The following is a 17,758-nucleotide window of genomic DNA, read 5'->3' as shown; positions in this document are numbered from 1 at the left end:
AAGAAAAAAAAAAGTCAGCTTTTTTAAACCAGGGAAGAGGAGAGAACAAGGAATAAAGAAATTACCATGTCCTCTTCCCTGTCTTCTAGAAGATGTCTCCCAAGCTTTCCTTGAGGCTGTCGCTGAGGAAAAGCCCCATGTAAAACCCTACTTTTCTAAGACCATTCGTGATTTAGAAGTTGTGGAGGGAAGTGCTGCTAGATTTGACTGCAAGATCGAAGGTAAGTTTGTAGCTGTTCTTCCCTTACCTACAAAAGGGGTATGGTTGGCTGGTGGGCCCCTACTGTGTGCCCTTGGCAGAATGTCAGTTCTGGGGCAGCCAGGCTGTGAGGGAAAATGGGTCAGGAGGAGTTGGCCCACTGCCCCACTCTACCTGCTTAAGATTAGGGCCATTCAGTGACTCACTGAGGGCACATCGGATATTTCACCTACTTACATCAGCCACTACACCCAAGTTAAAAGTGGTTTATCTTGGACCTATTTGGCTATGGAACGTGCTTAATGAAATGAGCTTTGCAAGCTTATGGGAAGCATGTGAACTGCCCACCAAAGGCTCTCAAAGGAAGGCTGGCACAGAGCATAGGATGCAGAGAAGGCAGCTCTGCTGTTAATCACTGGGCTTTGTGACCTTGGGCGGTGATTTAGCTCTTCTGAGCCTCTAGTCCTCATCTGTAACACAGTGTCTAATGCCTTGAGTGGCTCTGGAGACTGTGAGATAACATGTGGAAAGGGGAAACCTTTCAAGTCTTTTAAAGATGTCATGGAGTCAAGGGAAAAGTTGTGGAACTGGTAAGTGCAGAGACAGCCTGCGGTGTGACTTTAAGCTGAGGGAAGTTGGGATCCAGGCCCCTGTGCTGTCTTCCCCATGTTTCTCTGCCTGCTAGAAATAATGTGGCCAGAGTGAGTTGTTAGAGCTCAAGGGACCCTAAGGGATCTTAGCATAGCGCCTTAGAAGTTAGCAGTGTTGGTGACACATAGCATTTCAGTCTCAACAGACTGCAACATTCTAGAAAGATAAGTGGCAAGACAAGACAGGCCTCTTTGCTTCAGGTCTGTGACTGTTGTGTGCCAACCAGAGTGGAGGGCTATCTCCCATTTCGGTCAGACCAGCTTCCCCAAGGCAGCATAGCACAGGACAGCAGTGATAACGAACCATGCCTCCCACTTTGTAAGATTCTCCAGCAGTATGGCTAGATAATGCCTTTTGGGTAAAGTAACCCAAAGGTAGGAATGAAAAAACAATTTTTCTCCTGCATCACTATATTACCAAGATGCTTTATAAATGCCTCGCCTACCATAATCTTTCTCTTTTTTCATTCAATTTTTTTAAAAAAGTGGATGTGCTGCCTTTGCTAGTGTGGAAGTGCTCAGATTGGGGGTTCTGCTGAGAGTTCTGGGCCACTGCTTGTAGCTCTCACCATCACCACTGTCTTTGGGTCTTAAGTTCTTTACTTTTTCCTTTATTTTTTAGAAAATATTATTTCATAATAATTATCTTTTTGCTTACTTTTCTCTTTGGGATTCTTTTCTTGGTATTTGCATTACTTTGGAGTGCTGAGGAGAAATTAAAGCATATGGATGCTGTTTGTTAAAAACAAAATTCTACTTGAAAAGAATGTTAGAATTCTTATGTGTAATTTGTATTCTAGCTGGGGCTACAATTTTGTCCTGTAAAACTACTTCTCCAAAGTTTAAAAACAAGTCAGTTAGTATTATTATGTTTTTAAAGGCACAAAACATATATATTTTAATGCTGAACTTTGCAGCAACACGACTAATGCATAAAATGAGACGAATGAGTCTGTCTTTGGATCAAACTAAGACAAATACTGCTTTCTTTTTCCTAGCAGTATTGCCAGTTCCTCTAATTTATGTTTTACAGGTCTGTTATCATCTTTGAATTATAATTTATACACCATAAAATTCACCCATTTTAAGTATACAATTCAATTATTTTTAGAAATTTACAGAATTGTGCAGTCATTACCACAATCCAATTTTTAAACATTTCCATCACCCCCAAAAGATCCCTTGTGCCCATTTTTTCTAACTCTTATTTTTTTATTTAAATTTATTTAAGTTCTTTTATACAAGATAAAAAAAAGTTTTCTTTTAATCCAAGAAGATATTTAGCTCCAGGCATGTGGTTGGAACTGGGACAGTGTTCCGGGGAGTTATCTATATCTGTGTTAAGGTGGGAGGTGGTAGAAGCCCTACATGGGTGGGGAACGGGATGCCTGTACAATACCTTATGTGGCGTTTCTGATATTAGTGTTTACAATACATGCCCCTATTCAAATGTAAATATCAAAATAGATGGTAAAAGCCAACATAATTTTTTTCCCCTTTACCCCCTTAATCAATAGAGGTAGCTCAAGAGTTTGCATGAACTGATAAGAAGTTTTAAATAACAGTTTCTGCAACTTGTGTTCCCTCCCTGTGATACAGGATACCCAGACCCTGAGGTCGTCTGGTTCAAAGATGACCAGTCAATCAGGGAGTCCCGCCACTTCCAGATAGACTATGATGAGGATGGGAACTGCTCTTTAATCATTAGTGATGTTTGCGGGGATGATGATGCCAAGTACACTTGCAAGGCTGTCAACAGTCTTGGAGAAGCCACCTGCACAGCAGAGCTCATTGTGGAAACCATGGAGGAAGGAGAAGGAGAAGGGGAAGAAGAAGAGGAGGAAGAATGAAACAAAGCCAGAGAGAAGCAGTTTCTAAGTCATATTACAAAGACTATCTCTCTAAAGCTCAAAAAACCCAAGACAGTAAAAGCACCTAGTGTGATAGATTACTTACTTAGGTCATTTGGGGGTTGATTCTTCAGCAATAGTGGTTGATACCCAGCAGCGTTACTGAGGGGCATTAATTTAAATTAGCTGGCACCTTAAGATTCTAGTACAGCTAGATTTCATTTTGGGAAATCACCAGTAACTTGCCTGACCAACCAATTTTAGAGAAAAAGTAACATAAGGTGCTTTATCTGGACAAAGTCATATAAATTCTCCAACTGAAAGTACTCATGAAAAAACAAGGTCACAGCCCTGCCCAGAGGGTCCCTGGAGATGGGGGCCTCTCCCAGCTCCTACTCCAGAGAACCGGGTCTCCTCCAGTCCTGTAGCACTTCATTCTGCAGGCAGTTGAGCCATTTTAACTAACGAGGCACAATATTTCCAAAGTATACTATAGACATTTGAACTTTTCATTTCCATCCCCTGTTCTACCTGCCAGTTTTTCTGGATCTGGACTTGCCATGAGTTTAAGCATTAGGGACATTACACTTCTTAGATTCTGAAGACACGTCTCCTGCTCATGGATGACTGGCTTCCTTAGGAAAAACAGAATCTCCTTTCTTCCAAAATCAGTAGGAAATCTAAACTTATCCCCTCTTTGAAGATTTCTACAGGTACCTATGGAAAAAAAATGGAAAGAAAATCCTTGTTAATGTGTTTTTCTGAAACCAGGATTCATACCTGCGCTGTTTTAGAATATCAGCTCTGCATGTGTGGTAAAGATTTTTGTGTCTGAATGTATGAAAAAACAGTTTGCTGAAAAGTTAGTCTTAATTATTTATTGGCCACTATGAAATAGATTTCAGCTATAGAACTCCACATACTTTGGAATCTCATTCAGGATAGTCTGAGTTTAATATACCTTCATTTTTAAAAGTGCTCCAGAGAACTCTACTTACCTTATGGATTCCACGAGACTTTTATTCTTGAATGTGCATCAATCATGCCTTGCCCCCCAACCTTGAAATATATTCTTAACCTGACAAATGCACTCAGACTTGCATCTTTAGGAATTTTTAACTTTCTTTCACTACATTGGCACTTAAATTTTTCTTTATAAAACTTTTTGAAGGGCATAAACAAAGACCATAAACTGATATGCTTAATACATTTCCTCTGTGTGTGTGTAACGTTCCAAATACTTTTTTCTTTTCCACTGTTTGTAAAGCGCAGCAGTTTAATATTTCAAGGGACTTTTTGCGAGTTCCTTAAGAACTAATTTTAAATGACTTCAGTGCAATCCTACACAGTATCAACATTAGAATTTTGATGTTACTTAGTCTTATGTTATCTTCCATTCTATTTTTATCTGCTTCTTGCTGCTAGTTTCAAATTGCCAGTATTTTTCTTTTTGCTTTTTAAGCAGTTACAACATTTTTCATATAGCCACAGTATTGCCACAGTTTATTATAATTAAAGTGTTTTAAAATTTGATTTAGAGCATTCAAAGCTTTTCTTCATCACTTTTGATTGTGTTTAGACTATAATCTTTGTGTGCATGTATGCTGTATATGTGCGCGCATGCGTGGTGTGTATGTTTGTTTACAGGTTTTTTGATGCCTTCTTGAAGTTGTGTTAATGTTCTCCCAGTTTATTATGCCATCAGAATGGTAAATGAGAACACTACAACTGTAGTTAGCTCACAATTTTTAAATAAAGGCTACCACAGTGCATGCTGTTTGTTCAGTCTTTGCAGCCTTCTTTTCCCTTCCATGCCACCAGTTGTAGACGACCCAAACAGATGTCAGAAACTAAAAACAAATGCTCTGCTGCATAAATGGCTTACATGCTGGGAGAGACTTCCCTGGTGGTCCAGTGGTTAAGAATCCACGCTTCCACTGCAGGGGGCATGGGTTCGATACCTGGTCAGGGAACTAAGACTCCACATGCCTCGCAGAGCAGCCAAAAAAAAAAAAAAAAAGGCTTACTTGGTTGTGCTTTACTAAGGAACAGAATGACTTAGGCACTTCTAGTTTACTAGGTAGCCTAATTTGCACATTTACTTCAAAATTTCTCTCGAGCATCATTTTGGTTCAATTACATTCTAGTAGCTACAGTACGCTCATAATGCTAAAATCTTACATTTTTAGTAGGTCACAAAATCATCATCGTCATTAATATTTACCAAGGCTTGGTCTGCATTTGTAACTTTGGTGCAGTTTGTTACTAGCAGCCGAGTGCTATCTTTCCATGTCTTGATAGTGAAGCATTTGTTCTCAGGAAACCATCACTCCTACTTCACAGGAAGTCTGTTTTCAGATATCAGATGGTGGGGCCCCCCCAGGTCTCGAGTATTCAAACAATACTGTAGATATTCTAGAAAGAATCAAGACATACTATTAAATGTTAGACTAGATGATTCTATGATTCCACAGTATAGTCTGGAAAGAATCCATTGTCCAGATAATATTTAAATTGTTTCATTTTTTTAAGGCAACCACAATCCACAAATGTTCCTAGTGAGGAAATTATTATTTTTAAAGAAAAGGACTTTTTATTCCTCGCTAGTGAAAAATGTACCTTATATTCTGAAAGAAAACAAATAATTTCCTTCCATTCCATTCTCTTCCCAAACATATAAAAAACAATCCACTGATTATTCCTTACATCGCAGAGCTTCATATTAAATGAATTTCTATGTATAACTAAAAAGACATGCTGACTGTTGTCAGCTCTAACTTAAAGTCTCTTTTTATCAAGATGTTTGAGTTCTACACATTTTAATAAAAATCTGTGCTTTTAATACATCTGTGCTAATGAGTATCAATGAGCTAAAGAATAACTGAATTCTAAAGAAACTCAACTCTCCACTTTTCAAGAAAACACAGGTAATACTACTTTCTTTAACCCTTGGGAATGCCTCTGTATTTCAAAAGGGAAGCTAATGTCTGTGACAGTCATTACTGAGGCTCTTTGCCCCCTGGCACGTGATTAGGACCACATTCCTGACTCCCTGTGTGAGATGGGAGATGGGGCTGTGTGAGGGACCTTCCAGTCAGCGAGGTAGAAGCAGAAGTGATGTTCATCCCCTCTGGTCCAGAGAATTTAAGTACTGGTGCAAGACTCTCCATAGTGACTGGCAACATGTCAGATGGTGGCCACTTTATCCACCTAGGTCCCAAGCCAATCCCAAATGAGTACATAACACAAGCAAGAAATAAATCTTTGTTCTTATAAATCCCCAAGATTTTAGCATTCTTTGTGGCTGTAACATAGCCTAGACTATCCTGTTATAAGGTCATTGCTGTATTCTAGATCTATTCTGACCAATATGGTAGCCATGACTCACCAGTGACTTTAAATTTAAATTAATGAAAATAAAATTTAAAATTCAGTTCCTCAGCTGCACTAGCCACATTAAGTGCTCAATAATCACATGTGACTAGTGGCTGGCTATCTTATTGGACAGCACAGATTAAAACGGTCTATAAAGTTCTATTAGACAGCACTGTTTTAGATGGACTAGGAGGAAAAGAGAAACTCCAAATTTTACCTTAACTATGCATATCACTTTTCAAATTGTGAAATTAAAACATAAAAGTTTGCATGAAATCAGTCTGGAAAGTATGGTCTATAGTTTCATCAATCATATTGGATAACACAAACTCAATACTTACATTATTGTGTTTGATTATTTACATTCATATATTTTTTCACTTTTTAAGACATTTAAAAAGTACCAGTTCTGTGCTTCTCACCACAAAATCGAAATAGAGACCTGCAATTCACAAGCAATTACCAGATTACTTGTGATATGAAGCAACCAGTTAGGCAAAAAAAATCTCTGGTGCTTTTGGCACTTGTAGCTACTTGAGACAGGGGAGCATCCAACAGGGACAACTGAGATAGCAGAGAAAGAGACAGCATCCCTGGGGCAAGATTTCCCCGACAGTGAACCAAAAGGAAGGGCGAGGGGCCATCCTGATAGCTACAGTCATTTTAACCTTAGTGGCTTTGATCATAACTCCCTTCCCATTGGAACTGGAAATACCCAGGAGATCTACAGCACTTGGAGACAACAGTCAGTTTCTAACTGCTGGTTGTTTGAAATTTTAGCTCATAGGCGTTGCCGGTGTTCCAAATGCTTGTACATTGCAAGGAGGGCTTCATGTCAGAGACCACAGCCCCAGTAGTGACCACACAGAAGTACATGATAAATCTTCACAAGACATCATTATTTGACTCTCTGGGACTAGATTTCCTCCAGCTGGAGATAACTAAGGAAGAAGAAGGTTACAAATTAACCTAAATGTCAATTCATTATTATTAGCTTCTTTTGGGCAGACACCAGTAGCTTCCAACAGTTAAGAGGCAGGTTAAGCTATAGGGCTTCTCCACAGTCTTGCTCCAGATGGTATGTTACAATGACCAATAGCCTCTGGTCAGATTCAACAGACATTTATTAGCAAGCAGTCATACAGCCTATTCTGTAAGCTCCATGAAGTCCCAGATCTGTCTCTCCAGAAAGCATCTCACCTGTTCACTGAAAGCAAGCACTGCAGGATACGAGGGGTAGGATCTAGCTGACCTGGGAAATCAGCCAAGTGGAATCAGTTCCAGCTCTGCTTCTCACTGGAGTTGTGTAGCTTGTGCTTCAGTTTCCTCACCTATAAAATTAGAGAAATTATATTTCCTCCTTCACAGATCGTTATAAAAATTAAAAGAGCTCATGCACAGTACCTGATCCTTACGGTCAGCTCTATTCTTCTAGCACTCGGAGATGCTAAGATGTGTCAGGAACATCCTCTACCCGCAAGGAACTGATAATACTTCTGTAGAAACAAAACAAATAAGTGGAAAAGTTATACACTAATGAAAGATGGGAAGAATTATTGAAATTCACCCACCTCCGGAGAAACATCTTTGTAACTGAAAGTGCACGTATATACAGCTGTATGAAACACAACTGCTCTGAGTTTAGGAAATGCTACAACTGCCTTCTTGGTCTCCGGAAAAGTTTTAACTTCCAGTCTCTAAATACTCTCTTCTTCATAGTCAAAAGAGAAAAGCTCATCTGACCTTATGAGCCTTATTTTCCAATCAAGAGGAAATTTCTCAAAGTTGGCTTGACTTTAAACTCACACTTAACCTTTAATCCCCAAAAGTTCTCTAATTTTTAATTTATATTTACAAAAGCTAATTCACATTGACTTGTTTCTGGCAGTATATTAACCACAGAACAAAGAGGGCTCTGCTAGGCAGTCCCAGGAAAAGACTAGGTAGACACCTTTTTTAAGTTGTCTAGAAAGCTCAAAATGCTCCTATTTTCTGGAGAATCAAGAGATTAAGGGTTTAGAAAATGGGAAGCTACCATAGTCGAGAGAAGACCAAACATGAACTCCAGAAGACAAGCAGTAACCGTTCTCTTCAGAACCCCATTAAACCGAGGGTGAAGGAATACTTTTTTTTAAAGCTATAAACCCCTCAAAGACAAATATGGGAGAAGAAAGATGAAAAATACCAGAATTTTGGAAGATGGAAAGCAAACGGATGAGCGGGTAACTTACTTAGAGCACAGAAGCTGAAACCTGACTTCCTGCAGAGAAAAAGGCCAATAGGAAGGCAAGTCAGTTTTACTCTGAAGAAGCCTAAAAGGTTAGAGACTGAGGGAACCATGTACCTATGAAGGGGAGCCTCAAAAGGAATGTAAGGTATCAACTCACTGATGCATTGAGGTCAATGCAGGTCAAAAGTCCAACCAGGAAATCAATGCAGAAGTAGGATGGGATACATAGGAGTTAGGACAGACAAGGGTCCAGAGTCCAGGAAGTCAGTCTGAACACATCAATAGTACCCATGTTCAAAGTACAGAAAAGAGCCTGATCCTGGAAAGGCATCTGCTTGCTCAAGGAGTTTTTAAAGACAGATAAAGTCATTTAAAGTTAAATTGGTTGTCCAAGAAGCCAAATCATTTAGACTTTTAATAATGCACCCAGTTAATGAGGGAGATCAGCTCGGTGCTTTGTATCCACCTAGAGGAGTGGGATAGGGAGGGTGGGAGGGAGACACAACAGGGAGGAGATATGGGGGTGTATGTATATGTATAGCTGATTCACTTTGTTATACAGCAGAAACTAACACACCATTGTAAAGCAATTATACTCCAATAAAGATGTTAAAAAAATAAAACAGAAATAAAATGCACCCTGTTAATGAATGTCTTATATTCATTTATTTAATGTAGAAGCTCAGTTAACTAATTTCCATTTAATCCAACTTGCCCGACTTAACCACAATTTTCATTCTTTCTGTAAAATAAATGAACTGGAGCCCACACACTTCTGTTCTACTAACTGATGGCCACTGAGTAGTAATATTTACCAAGAGTGAATTGGATTTGTTCTTAAACTTCTTTATGCCAGTTGTACAACTGTAATTACATAATTTAATCATTATATAAATCAATAAAAATGGGGTGCTAAAGGGAAGACAAGCTGTTTCTATGGAAACTAAATTGAGGCTAGTGGTCATACGTGGCGGATCAGACACCTGAATATATCTCCTGCCTCCCAAAACCTCACTAAAATGAAAGTAAAGGCACAAAAGGCATTAAACCCACAGGGCAAAGAATAAGAGAGGTGATACATTAGACTTGAGTTGTTGACAAAATTTTGGGATAGACTAATTGGTAAGTAATTTCGTTTCAACTTTTTCCACTCTGCAAGCATCTTCAGGCGAGAAAGCGTCAAAAAGCAAGCTGAGTCCTACCACAGAACAAGGCAAAAAACAGAGGAATTAGACTGACTGTCCCCCCTCCATCTCCTCCTTTAGCCCACAGGCCCTCTGACAGTCTCTCCTCAAACACTGGCAGGAAAAGGGGTCTTTTAAAGTTAGACCAGAGGGAAAAAAATAAATAAAGTGAGACTAGAGAAGCTGTAGATTGGTGGACAACAGGCACAACTGAGAGTGAGAAGTAGCAACTCAGAAAACACAGGGATCGGGCAACAATCCCAACACAGAGAACATCAACGTGTTCTCTGTATCTATGATGTTGGTTGGGTTTTTGTTGTTCTTGTTGTTGTTGTTTTATATTGCACATACAAGAGATGTCACACAGTATTTGGCCTTCTTTGTCTGACTTATTTCACTTAGCATAACGCCTTCGAGGTCCATCCATGTCACAAATTGCAAGATTTCGTTCTTTTTTATGGAGATTTTATATATATATATATATATATATATATATAAACATCTTTATCCATTATCTGTTGATGGACACTGAGGTTGTTTCCATATCGTGGCTATTGTAAATTATGCTGCAATGAACATGGGGGTGCATATATCTTTTCTAGTTAGTGTTTTCATTTTCTTCAGATAAATGCGCAGAAATGGAATTGCTGGATCATATAGTTATATGATCATATAGTTATATTTTTAACTTTTTTAGGAAACTCAATACGTTTTTCCATAGTGGCTGCACCAATTTACATTTCCACCAACAGTGCACGAGGGTTCCCTTTTCTCCACGTCCTTGCCAACAATTGTTCTTTCTTGTCTTTTTGATAAAGTCATTCTAACAGGCGGGAGGTGATGCTTCATTGTGGTTTTGATTTTCATTTCCCTGATGATTAACGATGCTGAGCATCTTTTCAGGTACCTGTTGGTCATCTGTATGTCTTCTTTGGAAAAAAAATGTCTATTCAGATCTTCTGCCCATTTTTCATTTTTATTTTTATTTTTTTTTGCGGTACACAGGCCTCTCACTGTTGTGGCCTCTCCCGTTGCGGAGCACAGGCTCCGGACGCGCAGGCTCAGCGGCCATGGCTCACGGGCCTAGCTGCTCCGCGGCATGTGGGATCTTCCCGGACCGGGGCACAAACCCATGTCCCCTGCATCGGCAGGCGGACTCTCAACCACTGTGCCACCAGGGAAGCCCCCATTTTTTAAATGGATTGTTTTTTTGCTATAGAGTTGTATGAGTTCTTTATATATTTTGGATATTAATTCCTCATCAGATATAGGATTTGCAAATATTTTCTCCCATTCAGTAGGTTGCCTTTTTATTTTGTTGACAGTTTCCTTTGCTGTAACAGAAGATTTTTAGTATGATATAGTCCCATTTGTTTATTTTTGCTTTTGTTGCTTTTACTTTTGGTGTCATGATGTGTGATAATGTCATCACTCTGACAGCTTACATATTCTTGTGATTTAAATTTTTCTTAGTTTTGATTTCTAATATGGATAATATAAAGTAGTTATAAACCACATAAATAAAAGTTCTTTAGGGGCCTCAATAATCTTTAAGAGTTTTAAAACCACTATTCTAGGCGATGATTTAACCTAAATATAGCTAGGCAGTGCACTTTACTCTGAAAATCCCAGGCAGCACCCAAAATGTAACCCATACTACTGTTGTCTCCTCTTCCTTTTGAGTTTGCCACCAAAAAATTCAACTCACACAAAAATATAAAAGAATTTACTGATTTTGTAAGGTAGGTAAGGTAAATAAGGGAATTCATATTGATCAGCATTTCATTTGAAAAATCCTCCCAGACCTGTCTCTTCTCCTAGGTTTCTCTCCTCTTCTCTTTATCTTTCACTCTCTTCCCTCCCCACTTTGCAGGGCAATTTAAGTACATCCAAGATGGGGGGAGAAAAAACCAACATGTCACTGCTATCTACCCTCATTAGAGGACATAAAGGGATTCGTTTTTGATAAACTTAAAGAAAAATATTTAAAAAAAAGAAAAAAATTTACTCACAAAACCACTCATTGGGGAAAAAAAAGCAGAATACATATAAACAGAAAGAACATTAAAAAAAAAAAACCTAGGGCTTCCCTGGCGGCGCAGTACTTGAGAGTCCGCCTGCCGATGCAGGGGACACGGGTTCGTGCCCAGGTCCGGGAAGATCCCACATGCTGCAGAGTGGTTGGGCCCGTGAGCCATGGCCGCTGAGCCTACGCGTCCGGAGCCTGTGCTCCGCAATGGGAGAGGCCACAACAGTGAAAGGCCCGCGTACCGCAAAAAAAAACAAAACAAAAAACCTAATGCCCTTACTCAGCCAAAGATAAACACTAATAATATATTGGTATATCCCCTTATAGATTTTTTCTCTCTATAGACAGATATACCTGTTTTAAAAATAAGATCTTAGTACACATCATGTATAGTCCACTTTTCTACTTAATATATTCTAAACAATTTCCATATCAAATGCATCTCTGCATTATTTCCCCAACTTTTTATTTAAAATTTTTTCAAACTTGGAGAAAGACTGATAGAATAGTTCGATAAACACTCTTAAACCCTTCAGTAGAATACTGTTGGGAGATGATCCACTCCATATTGTTCGGAGATGATCCACTCTGAACATCTCGCTTTTCTGGACAATTCAGGTCTTCTGATCAAAAGCATTTACAATCAATTCCAGTATTTGTATAAGGAGCTGAAGGGGATCAAAATGTACCCCCCCCAAATACGCCACTTTGGCATAAGGACTATTTTGAGCTGAAGGCAAGTGAGAAACAGCAGATACAGAAAAAGCTCTCTATCCTCCCCCTATTTGCCTAAAAGCAGGGCATAAATTTCCCTTTGTGAATGTGTCCCCATCCTCTCTCATATATCAGGAAGAGCAGGATAACAATTAATCACCAGACACGAGTTGACTCTAAACTCGTCTCAGCCCAGAGATGGCAGCTACATAACAAACTTTACTAAAAACAACCCTTATCTTCCATTAATTTTCCCCACAAGTTTACCTTCCCACAATTTACTGCCCATAAAAACCTAAACCCACGTTCCTTTGTCTTGTCACTTCTCCACAAATTTATTGCTCTTTGTTAAAATGGTATATAACCCTCTGGGTCTGACCACCTCTTTGGGGTTTTCACTTCATTTCTGTGAGGCCCCCCACATGTATATGAAGTAAACCTTTTTCTCCTGTTAATGTTTTATCTGTTCAATTCGCAGGGTCCCAGACACTGAACCTAAGAGGGTAGAGGATAAAGGGTTTTTTTTTTTTCCTCCCCTACAGAGACATTCCAGTAGGGTAAGGATTAGATATGTTTCTCTTCCCAGAGATGTTCAGAATAGTAAAGATAAAGACCTCTCCTTCCCATCTTGGAGAAGACTGGCTTACATTCTAGAAAAGACAAGGTTTCTCTCTCTTTGGAGGGCAGGAGAGACAGGTCACCAGCAGCCATATATAAGATCAGAGTTTCCTAATATTTGTATAAGGAGCTGAAGGGGATCAGAATGTACCACCCCCAATATGCCATTACAGGGTTCCTCTCCTGTAATGCACCCCACTGCATATGCAGGTACCATCTGGCCCTCACTATGTTGCCCTGTGTGGATGGGGCTTGGTAACCAACATAAGATGTTGCTCTGGCTGCTGCTTTTGCCATAAATGATAAACTGTTTTTGTTTTGTGGCTCAGAGGGCTCATTATTTGTGTGTGTGTGTGTGTGTGTGTGTGTGTGTGTGTATGTAACAGTATAATATATATATAAATAACATGTATATTTTATTTTAAATATATAAACATATACATACATCCTCTTCCTGCCCCTCTATCTGGACCCAGACTAACCCCCACACACATACCTTAAGCCACAAAGTGTACCCTGAGATCAAGCTCTGCCCTCCTCCTCTTCCTGTGAAACCCCACACTCCATCCACCTGGACCAGGCCCCAGACCATGTGTGTCCCCCATGGTATTCAAAAGAAGAAAACATTTCCTCATTGAGGGACCTGGGTGAAGAGGCCAGCTTCCTCAGCACAGGGTACTGGAACTTGGGCTGGGTCACAAAGAGAGAACAATGCCTTGAGGCTGTCCTTTGGGAGGAAGACCCCAAGAATTGGCAGTAATGGTCTCCAGGGACAAAAATCTGGAGCCCCTTGCTGCGGCTGGGCCCTGAAAGAAAAATATACATGAAAATACGAGACTGTGTGGGGTGGGGGCCAGGCCACCTTGTTAGCTTGCAGGCAGAGTAGACATTTCTGACCTGTTATAGTTTTTGTCTTAATCAAATCATTTTCCACATTTGCCCTTTGCTCACAATTGCTCTCACACTTGTGCTCTGTTACACACACACACACACTTTATTTTTGCTGAATCATTTGAAAGTAAGTTTCTGCAAAATCATTTTTAATGTCTGAATGTTATACTATTTTAAACCTCTATCATAATTTAACCAGTCTGTACTGCTGGACATTTAGATTATTTACAACAGTTTGATACTGTAAATAGTATTGTGATGAGCATTTATAACTAACTAAATCTTTTTTCACACCCTGAATTTCTTAAGATAAACAGACTCACAGACAGAGAACAGACTTGTTGCCAAGGGGAAGGGGAGTGGGGGAGGGAAGGACTGGGAGTTTGGGATTAGCAAATGCAAACTATTATATATAGGATGGATAAACAACAAGGTCCTCTACATGGGAATAGAATCTAAAAAAGAGTGAAGATATACACATACACACACACACACACACACATATAACATTTACTTTGCTGTACGGCAGAAACTAACACAACGCTGTAAATCAACTATACTCCAATAAAATTTTTTTTTAAAAATCAAGGTCCTACTGTATAGTACAGGGAACTGTATTCAATATTCTGTGATAAACCATAATGGAAAAGACTATGAAATGAATATATATAACTGAGTCACTTTGCTGTACAGCAGAAATAACACAACACTATAAATCAACTATACTTCAATAAAATTAAAAAAAAAAGTTGAGCTAAATTCCTTAAGATAAATTCCAAGAAGTGTACTTATTGGGTCAAAGGACATTCATGGTTTGAAGGTTTTGCTATGTATTGTCAAGCTGCCTTCCAGACAGTGTATCTATCAGTCTGTACATTCAGTAGCAAAGCTTCAGAATACCCATGTCCTTATATCCCTGCTAACAGTATTATTTTTATCTTTGACATTCTGAAGAAGAAAAAAATAGAGGGTGTCTATCTCATCATTTTAATCATCATTTGTTCATAAATGTTATTTATCTTCATTGGTGTGTTTATTAACCATTTATAAGGAGACCTATGGTCTGAAGCTGATCATAGAAAGTCATCAAGTACTAAGGCAGCTATCTCACAGTCTCTCATAGAGGGTCTCCTCTCTCCACAACTGCTCAGGTGTCAGTTTCCCCAAGCTCAAATTCTCAAAAGAATAATGTGATATAACCTTTTCATATTAGTCATATCACTGGCCATTCTATGGGCTAACTGGAAGTTTAGAGTGGAATTTAGACTTTGAATCCTATCACTCACCCCTCCTTTTCTGCAGGGTTTTGTATGATAATGAAACTATAACAATTCAGGAAGGTGGGGAATGACCTCAGCACCGTCTCCCATCTGGCCATTAACAGAGAGCCCCCCACATGAAAAGATGCTCAACATCATTAACTATTAGAGAAATGCAAATCAAAACTACAGTGAGATACCACTTCACACCGTCAGAATGGCCATCATTAAAAAGTCTACAAATAACAAATGCTGGAGAGGGTGTGGAGAAAAGGGAACCCTCTTGCATTGTTGGTGGGAATGTAGATTGATACAGCCACTATGGAGAACAGTATGGAGGTTCCTCAAAAAACTAAAAATAGAATTACCATAGGATCCAGCAATTCCACTCCTGGGCATATACCTGGACAAAACTATAATTCAAAAAGATACATGTACCCCTATGTTCATAGCAGCACTATTCACAATAGCCAAAACATGGAAACAACCTAAATGTCTATGGACAGATGAATGGATAAAGATGTGGTACATATATACAATGGAATACTACTCGGCCATAAAAAGAACAAAATAATGCCATTTGCAGCAACGTGGATGCAACTAGAGATTATCATACTAAGTGAAGTAAGTCAGAAAAATACCACATGGTATCACTTATATGTGGAATCTAAAATATGGCACAAAGGAACCTACCTACAAAACAGAAACAGACTCACAGACACAGAGAACAGACTTGTGGTTGCCAAGGGGGAAGGGGTGGGGGAAGGACTGGGAGTTTATGTAAACTATTCTATATAGGATGGATAAACAACAAGGGCCTGCTGTATAGCACAGGGAACTATATTAAATATCCTGTGATAAACCAAAATGGAAAAGAATATAAAAAAGGAATGTCTCTATGTGTATAACTGGGTCACTTTGCTGTACAGCAGACTGGCACAACATTGTAAATCAACTACACTTCAAAAAAAATAATAAAAGAAAAAGAGCGAGCCCTATAAGGGTATGTTTTGGGGTACGTGACCAACCATGAAGATTGCTGACATCTGGACTTCCAGCTTCCTGAATTGAAGATAGCCTGGCCAGTAGCACAGGGCTGATCAGAATTACACCCTACTCCCTATTCCCAACCACAGGCAGAGAAACTAGAAAAGAGAGAGAATGGTGCACTGCAGGGCAGAAGTAAGAGTCAGCCTGGCTGCCTTTCCTGACTGTGCAGAATCTCTCGTCCCCCGGTTAAAACATGGCCCAATGAATTTCACAGATCTTAATCATATTACTCTTTCCTCCTCCCTGCGGGGCCAGATATGTTTATTTCTGATATTTCCTGTGATGGGTGTCTTTCATTTTTGGCCACCCAGTATCTAAACACACTTCCTATTTGGAGGTAATTCCAATAAAGAAGCTCAAGTGTGGGCAAATAGCCCCTTTCCCATCTGCCTGGTCTCTAGAATTTGGGCATGTCAACTTCCAACAATATGCTCCTACCTACAACCTTGACTCTGGAGTATATAACGCAGAGAAGTAAATGGCAGTTTAGAATCTTTCCAGAGGTGACAGAGGAAACAATAATGGCAGCATCCGATGCCCAATGGTGGCTGTGCCAATGACAGAAGTTGTTAGATACTAACCAGACTCTTCCTGTGTATTGATTTGGTCTCTATTTTTAGAGGTCTAATTTCCCTTGGCTCCTGTCGATGTTCCAAACCTTATTCTTCAGCTTTTCCATCAATTTTGTGAGCTATCCAATGTCCTTTCAATACACTCCTCTCTAACTAACCAGTTTTGGTCTCCATTGTTCAGGAAGCTGGAAATCTGATTAGTACATAACCCCTTTTGTACAGAAGTTGCCTTTTTTATGGAGATGAAAAGACAAGGAAGAGGGGTGCCTCCCTATCAATAACTCCTGGATCAGGTGCCCAGCTCAAGCCTAGAAGTATCCACTATCCTGAATATGTGATAAACATTTCATTGCTTTGTTGTATAGTCTTACCATCTGTATATGTATTCCTATCTGTAGTCAAAGGGATGAAGATAATAGGGTACAAAACATGGCCACTATCTGTCACCAGGGTTTTGCCTCAGCAGCTTCTCTTAAAAAGAGGTGCTAGGGACTTCCCTGGTGGTCTAGCGGGTAAGACTCCGTGCTCCCAATGCAGGGGGCCTGGGTTCAATCCTTAGTTGGGTACCTAGATCCCGCATGCCACAACTAAGACCCAGAGCAGCCAAAATTAATTAATTAATTAATTATTTTTATAAAAGAGGTGCCAGCGATGCTGTCCCCTTAACATCTTTTTTTTAAATATATATATATATTTATTTATTTTTGGCTGCGTGGGGTCTTTGTTGCTGTGCCTGGGCTTTCTCTAGCTGTGGCGAGCAGTGGGTACTCTTCGTTGCAGTGCACGGGCTTCTCATTGCAGTGGCTTCTTTCGTTGCGGAGCACAGGCTCTAGGCGTGCGGGCTCAGTAGTTGTGGCTCCCGGGCTCTAGAGCGCAGGCTCAAAAGTTGTGGTGCATGGGCTTAGTTGCTCCACAGCATGCGGGATCTTCCCGGACCAGGGCTCGAACCCATGTCCCCTGCATTGGCAGGAGGATTCTTAACCACTGCACCACCAGGGATGTCCCCCCTTAACATCTTCATTATACCCAGATTAACTACAATAGCTTCTTACATGATCATCCTGATGCAGTATTTCCTACTATCAGGACTCCTCTTTATTTTTATTATATATCATTTATGTACATCAAGCATATAAA

The 17,758-nt window shown here is 39.7% G+C and overlaps 1 protein-coding gene and 1 long non-coding RNA gene across 6 annotated transcripts in view; one reads left to right on the top strand and one right to left on the bottom strand.

Annotated features, from left to right (window-relative positions):
* Positions 1-4,484, top strand: part of MYLK (myosin light chain kinase) — a 125,219-nt gene extending 120,735 nt beyond the window's left edge. Inside the window, exons 28-29 of one of the 3 annotated variants that reach the window (XM_089910596.1) lie at positions 93-221; positions 2,449-4,484. In XM_089910596.1, coding sequence (XP_089766722.1) covers positions 93-221; positions 2,449-2,699 — 380 coding nt within the window. In that variant the 3' untranslated portion in view covers positions 2,700-4,484. Of the gene's footprint in view, positions 1-89 lie in introns of all 3 variants that reach the window. The other 2 variants (XM_030760766.2, XM_089910597.1) reach the window with 2 other exon arrangements.
* Positions 1-17,758, bottom strand: part of LOC111171678 (uncharacterized) — a 28,228-nt gene that overhangs the window by 3,208 nt on the left and 7,262 nt on the right. For 2 of the 3 annotated variants that reach the window (XR_016393001.1, XR_016393002.1), the window contains exons 2-5: positions 7,479-7,570; positions 7,275-7,405; positions 4,924-5,114; positions 1-3,416 (exon numbers count right to left, since the gene is read on the bottom strand). This is a non-coding gene — a long non-coding RNA (uncharacterized LOC111171678). The remainder of the gene's footprint in view (positions 3,417-4,923; positions 5,115-7,274; positions 7,406-7,478; positions 7,571-17,758) is intronic. The other variant, XR_002643721.2, reaches the window with a different exon arrangement.

This window comes from Delphinapterus leucas, chromosome 4 (assembly GCF_059928025.1).
Source record: "Delphinapterus leucas isolate spDelLeu-1000000601 "Yukka" chromosome 4, BTC_Dleu_Yukka2, whole genome shotgun sequence".
In the NCBI taxonomy this organism is placed as follows: domain Eukaryota; kingdom Metazoa; phylum Chordata; class Mammalia; order Artiodactyla; family Monodontidae; genus Delphinapterus; species Delphinapterus leucas.
The sequence above is the reverse complement of the archived record's forward strand: the minus strand, read 5'-3'. Positions and strand labels throughout refer to the sequence as shown.